Source organism: Hoplias malabaricus, chromosome 16 (genome assembly GCF_029633855.1).
Source record: "Hoplias malabaricus isolate fHopMal1 chromosome 16, fHopMal1.hap1, whole genome shotgun sequence".
Classification (NCBI taxonomy): Eukaryota; Metazoa; Chordata; class Actinopteri; order Characiformes; family Erythrinidae; genus Hoplias; species Hoplias malabaricus.
This window is the reverse complement of record NC_089815.1, coordinates 3,276,148-3,290,361: the sequence shown is the minus strand read 5'-3', so window position 1 is coordinate 3,290,361 and position 14,214 is coordinate 3,276,148. Positions and strand designations below refer to the sequence as shown.

Genomic DNA, 14,214 nt, shown 5'->3' with positions numbered 1-14,214 from the left:
AACATGTCTATATTTTGCCTGGGCAGCATAGTTACACCCTCCTTCCAGAGTTACACAGTGCAGTTTCTGCAGTGCTGAGCCCAGAGTAGCAATGACAGAGGCTCTGCTCTTCCAGTTACTGGTGAGTGGAGAATCACAGTGAATGTAATTTTAGATGTAAATGGGCTGTTTCACTCTGCTCATTGACTCATATTTAATTTTTTGAATTGATATTAATCTGAGTCCTGTGTCGACTTCAGGGATTGGCTGATGCAGGTGTCACTCATACTTTCCCATAGGCTGCTTTGACGGTAATGTAGGGGGCTTTAAAGAAAAGTGCTGAAGTCATTGTAAGCGCTCATACAGCTCTTTGCCTGCTGTGTGTGTGTGTGATCTGCATCTCAAAGAGCCGCAATGCCTCTGCAGTGTGTGTGTGTGTGTGTGTGTGTGTGTGTGTGTGTGAGAGAGATGTCCATAGGAGACCTCCTCACAGACTCAGCAAGGACCATACCACCGAGCTCTAAGCGGGTGGAGTCGGGGGGGCTTTTAGAAAATGTCAGGCCCCTCCTCTTTTGACTTTGTCAGACTCTCTCACTCAGAGAGGCCCCACCCACTGGATCCGACAGCATCCAAGTGTCCTCTCAATATGTCCTCTCCAGAGTGTCCTCTCCAGAGGCTTGGGGCGTCCACCTCCCTGTCCCAGCTTTGTCCATTATTTGATTCCGTCTGTCCTCCAACTCGCCACACCTCAGTGCAAAGTCTCCACACACACACACAAACACACTCTAGCCAGTTACTCATTCACTCACACCCACAACTGGAACTCTAAGAAACACAGGAGCCTCCCTCCCAAGAATGAGACATGCCGTATTTTAGTATATAGGGCTATTAGTGATATTAGCCATTTTAATACCATTTAATATAATGGTATTGCGTATATTTGGCAACCTCTTGAATGACCAGGGAACAACCAAGGCCATTGGCTACGGTACACTCTGCATTCTTAAACCTTTAAATGCAAACAGACACAGAGAGAACACACCACACTCCTCACAGATAGTCACCTGGAGGAAACCCATGCAGACACAGGGAGAACACACCACACTCCTCACAGACAGTCACCCGGAGGAAACCCATGCAGACACAGGGAGAACACACCACACTCCTCACAGACAGTCACCCGGAGGAAACCCACGCAGACACAGGGAGAACACACCACACTCCTCACAGACAGTCACCCGGAGGAAACCTATGCAGACACAGGGAGAACACACCACACTCCTCACAGACAGTCACCCGGAGGAAACCCACGCAGACACAGGGAGAACACACCACACTCCTCACAGACAGTCACCCGGAGGAAACCCACGCAGACACAGGGAGAACACACCACTCCTCACAGACAGTCATCCGGAGGAAACCCACGCAGACACAGAGAGAACACACCACACTCCTAACAGACAGTCACCCTGAGGAAACCCACGCAGACACAGAGAGAACACACCACACTCCTAACAGACAGTCACCAGGAGGAAACCCACACAGACACAGGGAGAACACACCACACTCCTCACAGACAGTCACCCGGAGGAAACCCACGCAGACACAGAGAGAACACACCACACTCCTAACAGACAGTCACCCGGAGGAAACCCACGCAGACACAGGGAGAACACACCACACTCCTCACAGACCCCACAACAAACCCACAACCTCAAGGAAACTCAGTTTAACGTATTTTTAAAAACCCATTCATGGTGGAGAAATTGAAATGGTTAGATGTGGCTTTACTGTAGACATCACTACAGTTCTCATTCCAATTACCACCACTGTACAGTAACTTTCTCCACAATGTATCATCCCCTCGCTCTGAATGAGCTCCACAAACTAATTACAAAGAAATTTTGCAAAAGTCAGTGAAATTCCCCTTCAAGCGTTTAGCTAGTTCGCTAGATTTTCACCTAATTGCTAAACAAGAAGCCTAACAATGTAATAACCCTGGGAATTTCAGGGCTTAATAAAGCTAATGATCCCATGCTCTTCCTGAACACTGCTCCTCTGTGCTTCAGGAATGTCGTATAAACTCCAACATTGAACCAAAGTCCGTCTGATGTAACTGGAGACCGAGTTCTGACCTCTGAACCTTTGAGAGAAAAAGAGTCACTCTGACCTTGAGCTTGTGAGTTTGGTTATCCTCTTCCTGTTCATTTTACAATGAAAGATTCGTTTTTACACACAGAAGAGAAGGATGGAAGTACTCTGGCTTTATTTGGGGTTTTCCCAAAGCTCGATATTTGCTGTAGGCCACTCCTCGTCACACCAGAGAGATCCTCCACACAATAATCCATTACACAACACCAGGAACTTATTAGTCAATCATTGCCGAGGTCAGAACCCAAAAAATTGAATGAAGAAACTGATAATGAGACTCAAATGTAGAATCCAAGGGTAAGAAATAGGGTAAGAGTAGGTGTTTCTGAAGGCACTTAAACACATTAATTAAAGCGCATGCCTGAGGAGAGATGGGAGGGGCAGAGGCAGCTTCAACAGCAGCAGAGTTAAGGGTGGAGTTATGGTTTTTAACATGACGCTCATAAAAACGAATCCAGACCTAGATTAAGCCTAAGTCTGGACTGAGAACTATTTCCAATGGTGATTAGCTTTTCATCTAAGTCAGTTACTACACTAAATCCCTTCATGGGAATCTGTACAACACAGACCCTGACTCCAAACCCCCCAAGCCCCCAAACTCCTTGACTGAACTTCTCGGCCGATTTCACTGAGGAAGCTGGTGCTGTATCGACTGAGTATTCAATAAATAAAGAGTGGTCTCTGTCTTTGTCAGAGTGCAAAAGGTGAACTAGAGGAGCCCACCGTTCCACATTAAACACGTCAGACCTGTGTTAAACAAAGGCATTTCCACCAGAGTGGCTCAATCCATCTAGAGCTTTGACACTTTGCTTTTCCTGTGAGCGTCACTTTCCTCCATCGCAGGTGTCAGAAAAGAAACAGAGCGCTGGGCCGTCCCCGAGGCCGTGGTGTACATCATTAACTCCGGCAGAGCTGAGCCTTTCAGCTGCAGTTCCATTTTCCTGCGGGACGGAACTGGACGCTGCCGGCCTTTCTCTTAACCCTTGCAGCTCTGTAGCCCACTGCACCTGTGTGAACTCATGTTATCTGTCACTTAGGGGCTCTCCACTTTGGCTTTCTGTTTCAAGCAGGACAAATATAATTCAGGACAGATCTCCAGTTAGGAGCGGTAAACTCCATGACCTGAGAAGAAGTCCTGCTGTTGCTCTGCGTAACTGTACTCTACCTCAAGAGGTGCAGAGCCAGCTGTGGTACTCGAGTCCAGCTGGACCTAGAAAGTAGCCGAGAGGAACAGTTTCCAGTGCGATGTCGTCATCAACGGTTCTGCTGTCTGCTTTCCACAGCCCAAGCCCACGAAGGGTCGCATGAGGATCCACTGCCTGGAGAATGTGGACAAAGCCCTGCAGTTCCTGAAGGAGCAGAGGGTCCACCTGGAGAACATGGGCTCCCATGACATCGTGGATGGAAATCACCGCCTCACACTCGGCCTCATCTGGACCATCATCCTCCGCTTCCAGGTAACGGCTCGTAAATCTCTTGGTCCACTGGGTTTATGTTGCGTTTGATGTGTGGGATGCAGTAGAATGCATCAGGACTTCTCTAACCTAGACAGGATTAAACTGAGTGTGTGCAATTCTGCGTTAAACAGATCCAAGACATCAGTGTTGTGACCGAGGACAATAAGGAGAAGCGCTCGGCCAAAGATGCTCTGCTGCTGTGGTGTCAGATGAAGACTGCAGGGTGAGTGGACTCCAGGGTGACCATAATTTTTCCACTGGTTCTGGGATGGTGTGCAGGGTGTCATTTCAGTAATCGGTAGCACCAATTTTCACTCACCAGAGGTGGGTAGAGCAGGCAAAAGTTGTACTCAAGTACAATTATTGTTACTTTAGAATAATATGACTCAAGTAAAACTAAAAAGAAGTACTGAGTAACTGCTGAGTCGCCTCTTTGTTTAAATAATACGCCTGAATGCACAAAAATATACAACAGCGCTGAACAAATTCAGAGCCAGAGAATATCTCTTAAACAACTAAAACAATAATAAATTAATTCTTTACAAAGTCGGTTTCTCTTCGGGTTGTTGTTGCGAAACGCACGCCGCGGTCTCTGCCATCGTACTGTGCTTCTAGGCTGTTTTCCACAGGGATTTTGTGTGTGGTCATGTGACGGCTTGGCTCTGTTTGATTGGTGAAACAGAGTCAAACGTCCCTAGTGGCTACATTTGATTGGTGAGATGCAGTCATGTGACAGAGACTCTGTTGGAAGTCTCGACAAAACAAAACAAAACACAGATCGTGCATTGGACGGATCGATAAAAATAAGTGTGGAGTAGCGAGCAGAACGTAGCTGAACTAAAAATACTAAAAATAATCCAAAAGTTTACTCATGTAAATGTAACAGAGTAAATGTAGTATGTTACTATCCACCTCTGGATGGCACTAAACAATAACAACAAGTAAAATATAGTTTAGCAGTGTCACGGTTTGGCAGGACAGACAAGGGAGGTGGACGTAAACGCAAGGAATCATTATTTAACAGGACCAGAAAACAAAACAAACACGAGCAAGGAGTTTCACAAACTAACCACACGAACAGACAGTAAGACAACAGAGAACATGGGAGACGCCGAGAAAGAGAAACACACATCTACACACACAAGAACCGACAAGGGAACACTGAAACAAAGGGAAACCTGGGGACAATAACGAGAGGGCGGAGCTAAGGCGGGACTAGGACAGAGACAATAACAACAACCAGAGTCATGCGCTACATGAGCACACGGTGAGGAAAACAAACAGGACGTTACAAGCAGGAAAAGCAAGGAGTTATTTTCTGTTCGTACCAAACTACAAAACCGAATCACTGTGTTGACATTTAAGCCTCACATTTACACCAGAAAACCCATGTAACTGACAAGTTTACATTTTAACCCTGACAGATTTTAACATTGCTAAACGCAAGCATTTCCTCTGAACCCTACAACCCCTTGAACACCTAGACTCTCGGGTCCCTTTTGCTCACCCTTCGCTCCGAGGAAGGCCTTAGGGCATAGGGTTTAGGCCAAGAATTGAGGCAGGGAAAATACTACAGATGGCAATTTGAGAAAGGTCCCAAAAGAGAACATGTAGGGGGAGAAGAGGACAGCTGTTTGTGTTGTGCTTGTGTTTTAAGAAATGAAGGTAAACCTATGGACATTTGACTCTTATTTGTGTGCTGAGAGAGTGCTGTTTAGTTGAATGGGGAATCGAACACTGCATGGAAGGCAGTGGAATTAAGTCAATACACTACAGCACATATCATACACTCTGTAATATGTTAATAAGGCTTCTGGCTTCTTCACAGCTATCCAAATGTCAACATTCACAACTTCACCACCAGCTGGCGTGACGGGATGGCGTTCAACGCTCTCATCCACAAACACAGGTACGACCTCAGGGCAGCCAAGATTGTGCTTTAAGTCCAGGGTCTTTTCTCTAAAATGTAAGCGCCCTTCCAACTCCTCTCCTAACGTCTGTTATCCAGGCCAGACCTGATTGACTTTGACAAACTGAAGAAGTCCAATGCTCACTACAACTTGCAGAATGCTTTCAACCTGGCCGAGCAGCACCTGGGGCTGACCAAACTCCTGGACCCTGAGGGTAAGGCCTTGTTCCAGCCCCCGGTTTAACAGTGATACCACTGTGGAGTGCTGATGTAATACCGATATGCCGTTTGCATTGCAGACATCAGCGTGGATCATCCTGACGAGAAGTCAGTCATCACCTACGTCGTCACATACTACCATTACTTCTCCAAGATGAAGGCCCTGAAGGTGGAGGGCAAGCGTATTGGGAAAGTAAGTGGCACACCTACAGTATACTGGACTCTGACGTAGCAGAATTGGTCTTACAGCGATTTGGCATTAGAAGCTGTTGGAATCTATGCTAGCTTTATTATTTCTTGCTTGGTAGCGTTGTGCAACTGAGGAGGGAGATCTAGGGAAACCTAATCATTGGGTAAATCTGTCCATCCCCAAACTCTGGACGCTCATTGGGTAAAACCCAAACCACTAAATAAATAAATACAAATAAAAGACCTCTCTCTCGTCCCTAGGTGCTCGACAATGCCATAGAAACCGAGAAGATGATTGAGAAATACGAGTCTCTGGCCTCAGACCTGCTGGAGTGGATCGAGCAGACCATCATCATCCTCAACAACCGCAAGTTTGCTAATTCGCTGGTAGGGGTGCAGCAGCAGCTCCAGGCTTTCAACACCTACCGCACTGTGGAGAAACCCCCCAAGTGAGTGGGGCAGCCTTTTCCTTCTTGACTCTCAAGCCAGCTACTTTTTGCGCAATCCCAAGGCTTTTGAAATTGAGAAGAATGTGTGTTTGTTGTAGAGCGGGAACTGAGTAGCGCTGACGTTAAACGGAACTGATTTTAAAGGTTCGACACCGTATGAGCCGTTTTATGTTTATAGTGTTTGGCAGCGACTCTTATGCAGACTGACCCACGCGAGTTAAAGTAGTGTTTACGAGTCTTTTATTGGTGTAACACGGTGTTCCTGGGACCCCGGTTTTGCTTTGTGGAGGGCAGTGTTACTCAATACACAACACCACTCACAGCGTTTTTCCCCCTTCGTCCAGGTTCACAGAGAAGGGAAACCTGGAGGTCCTTCTGTTCACGATCCAGAGCAAGATGAGAGCCAACAACCAGAAAGTGTACATGCCCAGAGAGGGCAAGCTCATCTCAGACATTAACAAGGTGAGACACGGGCTCTGGGAAACCGCTCCCGCCTGTGGTAGCTGACACAACGTGCCAAGGATTTGTGCTGAGTTTTAAAACACACCAGAACTCCAGTAAAAAAACGAAACTTTCAGTATCTGATTAGGAATAAGCAGATCTTTAGTGGGGGGAGGGGTGTCTGGTCTAAACGTACACATTGTTTTTCAACCTAAATAAATGATGTCAGGTTAGTGCTCTCTGGCCACAGCTTTATTTGTTTCATAGTGGTGCAGCACCGGCCTCTACTCTTCTAAGAAAAGCTTCACACTAGATATGGGAGCTTTGCTGTGGGTGAGGATGTAATTGCCTTCAGCCACAAGAGCTGTAGTGAGGTCATATGCACTGATTGTGAATAGTTCTGGATCACAACCACAAAGCTAACTCCTCACTGTGGTATTGGATGGTGCTCTCTATGAAGATGTTGTAGCTGAAACTGTCATTCTTTTGGACATGTAGTGAATATAGAATTACTCTGACGTGATGCCAGTCTGGTTCACCTTTGAAATGCCAAAGAGGAAATGGTAATAGCTATTAATTAATCATAAATGAGCATGAAGAATGAAGTTATAACAAATGAATATCCGAAAGGGCACTGTATTCATGGCTAATGGGAGTGTGTGTGTGTGTGTGTGTGTGTGTGTGTGTGTGTGTGTGTGTGTGTGTGTGTGTGTGTTTGTGTGCACGCCAGGCATGGGAGCGTCTGGAGAAGGCGGAGCACGAGCGGGAGCTGGCTCTGAGAACCGAGCTGATTCGCCAGGAGAAGCTGGAGCAACTGGCACGCCGTTTCGACCGCAAGGCAGCCATGAGAGAAACCTGGCTGAGTGAGAACCAGAGGCTAGTCTCACAGGTGACCCATCAACACACACACTTCAGCACTGTGCACAGTGCTTAGACATACTGGAAGTTGAATTAGAGTTGCTTGGGCAGTTTAGCCCACTGGTTCCCCCTCAGAGGGTGATTTAAGGCTCACTTGATTGAGAAACCCTGCCTTAGAGGAGTATATCAGATGAGTCAAAGGCCTGGGGACCTCTACAACACACACACACACACACACTTTTATAATGTACCTCCTACTCAGAGTTGATTCTGATGTGAGAGCGGTGCAGATACAGGGTGGCTGCGTGTTGTTATTCTCGTCAGAGAGACTGTTCATATGACACTTATTTGCTCCCCCTGGTGGCCACTATAAGAAATGTCACTGTAGTACAAACGTTTGCAATCACTAGTGTAAATACTGTCAAACTGTTGCCATGTACTGAGCAAAGACAGAGTGTTCAAAACAGTTAATAAAATGATTTTGAAGTATTTCTGTGCAATGAATAATTGTAATATGAAATTCAAATATTGGGCGGCACGGTGGTGCAGCAGGTTAGTGTCGCAGTCACACAGCTCCAGGGACCTGGAGGCTGTGGGTTCTAGTCCTGCTCCGGGTGACTGTCTGTGAGGAGTGTGGTGTGTTCTCCCTGTGTCTGCGTGGGTTTCCTCCGGGTGACTGTCTGTGAGGAGTGTGGTGTGTTCTCCCTGTGTCTGCGTGGGTTTCCTCCGGGTGACTGTCTGTGAGGAGTGTGGTGTGTTCTCCCTGTGTCTGCGTGGGTTTCCTCCGGGTGACTATCTGTGAGGAGTGTGGTGCGTTCTCTCTGTGTCTGCGTGGGTTTCCCAGATATCTTTCAAGAACCAGTTTGTTAGATCCTCTATTTCTTCACATCTGTCTATCTATCTATCTAACTTACTTTCTAGGTTTAGCTAAAGCACTACTTCTTACCTGCGGATTGTTTGTCATATGCTAAGTTTGTACCCCGTCTCTCTACAGGACAACTTTGGCTTCGACCTGCAGGCTGTGGAGGCGGCCACCAAGAAGCACGAGGCCATTGAGACGGACATTGCAGCGTACGAGGAGCGCGTCCAAGCGGTGGTGTTCGTGGCCCGAGAGCTGGAGGCTGAAAACTACCACGACATCAAGCGCATTGCCGCGCGGAAGGACAACGTCCTGCGCCTCTGGGACTACCTGCTGGAGCTGCTGAAGGCCCGCAGACTCCGGCTGGAGATGAATCTCGGACTACAGAGAGTCTTCCAGGAGATGCTCTACATCATGGACTGGATGGATGAGATGAAGGTGGGTGTGTGTGAGAGAGAGAGAGAGAGAGAGAGAGGAAAAAAGAGAGAGTGGGTGATAGAAAAGAAGTAGGAGTGAGTCAGGTTGCAAGGATGAGCAGAAGCAGTACAGTGAGAGGAGTGCAGAAAGAAGACGTTCCTTGCCGTAGAAAGGAGCAGCACTGAGAAAAGGTGCATTTTATGCTATCGTTTTCTTTTGCTGTAAAAAGGGATGTTGATGTTGTGCTTTATCACTAGCAATAGAAATGTAAACATGGAAACTGTCCTGAAATAGCACACACTCACACGATGTATGTGCTTCTGTTGTTAGCTCTGCGTTTGTGGAGAAAATGCCAAGATGGCAGCACTAATCACATTTGCTGTATGTAGTGACCACTCCTACTTCCTGTTTGTCCTTAGATGCTGCTCCTGTCTCAGGACTATGGGAAACACTTGCTGGGAGTTGAGGATCTGCTGCAGAAGCATGCCCTGGTGGAGGCCGACATCGGGATCCAGGCTGACCGCGTCCGAATGGTCAACGCCAACGCTCAGAAATACGCAGTTGACGATGAGGGTGAGCACCACTGAGACACTGGATATGTTTAGATTTTAACTGAGAGGCAGCAGAGCTTTAGGCCAAGAGTTTAGATCAGGTCCAGGTGCAGATAATAGCATCTTTAACCTACTATTATCCTTCATCTGTTTTTCTTCTTTCCATTGTTCCCCTCACACTCTTTTTCAGCCATTACCGGAGCCCTCAGGGCTCTGGGGTTAGTGCTGTATGTGCAGTTTTTTATGCTATTATTAATTAAGTAGATACACAGCTATCAAAACCAATACACCAGTCAGCCATAACATTACTACTATCTCTTTGTTTCTCCGTGTGTCTTCCATTTTATCATTTCCACTGACCATGCAATTGCACTTTGTGGATCTACAGTTACAGACTTCAATCCATCTGTTTCTCTGCATACTTTTTCATCCCCGTTTCACCCAGTTGTGATTTGGGTGGGGAATCCTTCTCAGTGACACTGGTGTGGTGGTGGATTGTTAGTGTGTGTTGTGCTGGTACGAGTGGATCAGTCACAGCAGGGCTGCTGGAATTTTTAAAAACCTCAGGGCCACTGCTGGACTGAGAATCATCCACCAACCAAAAATATCCACTATAACCACTCTGTGGAGGTCCTGTGGTGGTCCTGTGGTGGTCCTGTGGAGGTCCTGTGGAGGTCCTGTGGTGGTCCTGTGGAGGTCCGGTGGAGGTCCTGTGGTGGTCCTGTGGAGGTCCTGTGGTGGTCCTGTGGTGGTCCTATGGTGGTCCTGTGGAGATCCTGTGGAGGTCCTGTGGAGGTCCTGTGGAGGTCCTGTGGAGGTCCTGTGGAGGTCCTGTGGTGGTCCTGTGGAGGTCCTGTGGAGGTCCTGTGGTGGTCCTGTGGTGGTCCTGTGGAGGTCCTGTGGAGGTCCTGTGGAGGTCCTGTGGTGGTCCTGTGGAGGTCCTGTGGAGGTCCTGTGGTGGTCCTGTGGTGGTCCTGTGGAGGTCCTGTGGAGGTCCTGAGCATTGAACAATGGGGTGGAGCAAGAAATGGACTACAGTCTGTAATGGTAGTCATCCTAGTGCCCGATGCAGTCCTCCAGGTGGACGGTCGTTCCTGGTGGAGAGTACGCTGTGCGCGTTTGGCTGCCGCTTCTCGCCAGTGTGTGGATTGAATGTTCTGAGCAGTGTGGATTGTAAAGCGTCCTTGGGTGTCTAGAAAGGCGCTATATAAGTGTAACGATAATAATAATAATAATAATAATAGTCCGTGGACCGTGAATGTAGAACCAAGGTGGTAGTAACGTTATGGTACATCCACACTGTATGGAAACCCACTCCATTACTATTCATAATAATGACATTATGAGTATCCCATAATTGTGAATTACTATGTGAGTATTATTTTCTGTCTCTCTCAGGTTATAAGCCGTGTGACCCGCAGGTGATCCGCGACCGCGTGGCTCATCTGGAGTTCTGTTATCAGGAGCTGACGCAGCTGGCGGCCGAGCGGCGAGCGCGCCTCGAGGAGTCCCGGAGGCTGTGGAAGTTTTTCTGGGAGATGGCAGAGGAGGAAGGCTGGATCCGGGAGAAAGAGCAGATCCTGTCCTCGGACGACGTCGGGAAGGACCTGACAGGAGCGGTCCGTCTGCTGAGTCAGCACCGCTCCCTGGAGGACGAGATGACCGGCCGAGCCGGTCACCTGCAGCACACGGTGCGTGAGGGTCTGGCCATGGCTGACGCCGGACACTTCGGGGAGGACCGTATCCGCGAGCGCGTGGCCGAGGTCCAGGCCCAGTGGGCAGAACTGGAGCGGCTAGCTGCTCTCCGCAAGTCTCGATTGGAGGAAGCCTGTGGACTGCACCAATTCCAGGTTTGAAGGGGTTGAAGGGCTTACCAGATTATTAATTTAGACCCTAAGATTGAGCTCAGAGCTGGGAAAGACCTCCACTTTAGTAATTCCAGGTAGAGGTGCTGACCACTGACCTGGATCACTGAAGAGGAGCTCTGTAAATCCCTCTGTTCTGCTCTGTACTTCCCATTTATAAACGTAACTGAATGTAATTGAATTCCAGGCCGATGCCGATGACGTGGACGCCTGGACGCTGGATGCTCTGCGAATCGTGTCCAGTGGAGATGTGGGCCATGACGAGTTCTCCACGCAGGCCCTAGTCAAGAAGCACAAGGACGCAGCGGCCGAAGTCGCCAGTTACCGCCCCGTGATAGACGCCCTGCACGAGCAAGCCCGGGCCCTGAGCCCCGAAGTGGCCGAGTCAGCCGACGTGAGTGAACGCCTAACAGGCATCGAGGAGCGCTACAAGGAGGTGTCGGAATTGACCAGACTGAGAAAGCAGGCTCTCCAGGACGCGCTGGCACTCTACAAGATGTTCAGCGAGGCGGACGCCTGCGAGTTGTGGATCGACGAAAGAGAGCAGTGGCTCACCAGCATGGAGATCCCAGAGAAACTGGAGGACCTGGAGGTCATTCAGCACAGGTGAGAGGCTGGGGGTTAGGAATTACGACCCACATACCAGTTATTTCAGATCCAGGATCTGAAACAGCACACTTTATCACATTTACAGTGAGTTGTTAGTGTAGAAACCATACTATATAACACCTTCATACCGAGTGAATTCAGCTGCTTTAAGGTGTATTCTCCCCTGGCATTGGGTTGTGGAGCAGTGGGAGTAAACAGTGCATTATTAAGAACTAGAGAAATGGCAGATTAGGAGCATTTAGTGCAGCAGATGTTCCTGCTGAGTCAGACAGGGAGATGAGGCCAGCTCTGTGGTCAGACATCAGATTTTCACATTTCGATGTTCACTGGCCGTGGTGTGTCGAGGTTACAACCCTCAAAATGACTCATACTCCCAGCTGTTATTCATTGGAGTTGGCTGCTTCTCACATTTACATAAATCTCTTGAGTCCAGTGAAGTTCCTCAAGGCTGGGGTTTACTCGGCCTGTTCCTGCCTCTTCTAATCTTTACTCCATCATGTCTCCACTGACGACGTTATTGGTTTTTTTCATCTCCTACAGCTCTGAACTGGCACATATTCCACTGTAATGCACTGAACGAGTAAATAAACCATGGTCTGCTGTGTCCTAGGTTTGAGAGTCTGGAGCCTGAGATGAATAACCAAGCGTCTCGCGTGGCCGTGGTCAATCAGATCGCCAGGCAGCTGATACACAATGGACACCCAAGTGAGAAGGACATCAAGGCCCAGCAGGACAAACTTAACACCAGGCAAGCTCGTTGATTTAGCCTTAGCCATGCTCTGCTGAGGAATTAATGTTTTATTTTGCTTAGAAATCAAAGCGCGTAAAGTTCTGTGAACATCTCCACAATGCCGTTCTTTAGATGGAGCCAGTTCCGAGACCTGGTGGACCAGAAGAAGGAGTCCCTGAACTCAGCTCTGGGCGTGCAGAACTATCACCTGGACTGCAACGAGACCAAGTCTTGGATCCGTGAGAAGACCAAGGTGATTGAGTCCACTCAGGAGCTGGGTAATGACCTGACAGGGGTCATGGCTCTGCAGAGGAAGCTCACAGGGATGGAGCGCGATCTGGCCGCCATCGAGGCCAAGCTGGGCGACCTGCGAAGCGAGGCGGAGCGGCTGGCGACGGAACATCCCGAGCAAGCAAAGGCCATAACGGGCCGGCTGGCTGAGATCGACTCGGTTTGGGAGGAGATGAAGGCCACCCTCCGGAACCGCGAGGCTTCCCTGGGCGAAGCCAGCAAATTGCAGCAGTTCCTGCGGGAACTGGACGACTTCCAGTCCTGGCTGTCCCGCACTCAGACGGCCATCGCCTCCGAGGACATGCCTAACACACTGGCCGAGGCTGAGAAGCTGCTGGCCCAACACGAGGGCATCAAGAACGAAATCGACAACTATGAGGAGGACTACCAAAAGATGCGGGACATGGGCGAGATGGTGACCCAGGGTCAGACGGACGCTCAGTACATGTTCCTGAGGCAGAGGCTACAGGCGCTGGACACAGGCTGGAACGAGCTGCACAAGATGTGGGAGAACAGACAGAGCCTCCTGTCCCAGTCCCACGCCTATCAGCTCTTCCTCAGAGACACCAAACAGGCAGAGGCCTTCCTCAACAACCAGGTAACACACTGATGAAGAGCTCACTTCAGTTTAGTGTGGACCTAGAGTCCAATTATAGGTCTTAATGGTACACTAGCTTAATTTCTTGCATTCCTTATAGTGTAGCTTATGTTAATGACCTCCTATCTCCTCTCCTGTCCTCAGGAGTATGTGTTGGCCCACACTGAGATGCCCACCACTCTGGAAGGAGCAGAAGCGGCCATTAAGAAGCAGGAGGACTTCATGACAACCATGGACGCCAACGAGGAGAAGATCAACAGCGTGGTGGAGGCTGGCCGCAGACTGGCCAGCGACGGGAACATCAACGCTGAGAAAATTCAAGAGAGAGCAGCTTCTATTGATGACAGGTACGACACACACACACACACACACACACACAGCTGAGTCTGACTCAGACATCCAGTTCAGAAAAGAATCTATTAAACATGTCACAAAACAGATAAAACAGTACCACATTCATGTACCACATGAGTATCACATTCATTCATTCATTTATTATCTGTAAGCGCTTATCCAATTCAGGGTCGCGGTGGGTCCAGAACCTGCCTGGAATTATTGGGCACAAGGCGGGAATACACCCTGGAGGGGGCGCCAGTCCTTCACAGGGGCAACACACACACACACACACACACATTCACTCAT

The 14,214-nt window shown here is 48.8% G+C and overlaps 1 protein-coding gene across 1 annotated transcript in view; it reads left to right on the top strand.

The window, feature by feature from the left end:
- The window catches only part of sptbn1 (spectrin, beta, non-erythrocytic 1), a 92,429-nt gene that overhangs the window by 65,792 nt on the left and 12,423 nt on the right, over positions 1-14,214 (top strand). Inside the window, 15 exon segments of the mRNA XM_066648224.1 lie at positions 3,414-3,587; positions 3,719-3,810; positions 5,416-5,496; positions 5,596-5,711; positions 5,796-5,908; positions 6,166-6,353; positions 6,698-6,815; positions 7,525-7,683; positions 8,647-8,949; positions 9,348-9,501; positions 10,878-11,329; positions 11,532-11,950; positions 12,564-12,701; positions 12,816-13,572; positions 13,717-13,919. Coding sequence (XP_066504321.1) covers positions 3,414-3,587; positions 3,719-3,810; positions 5,416-5,496; positions 5,596-5,711; positions 5,796-5,908; positions 6,166-6,353; positions 6,698-6,815; positions 7,525-7,683; positions 8,647-8,949; positions 9,348-9,501; positions 10,878-11,329; positions 11,532-11,950; positions 12,564-12,701; positions 12,816-13,572; positions 13,717-13,919 — 3,467 coding nt within the window.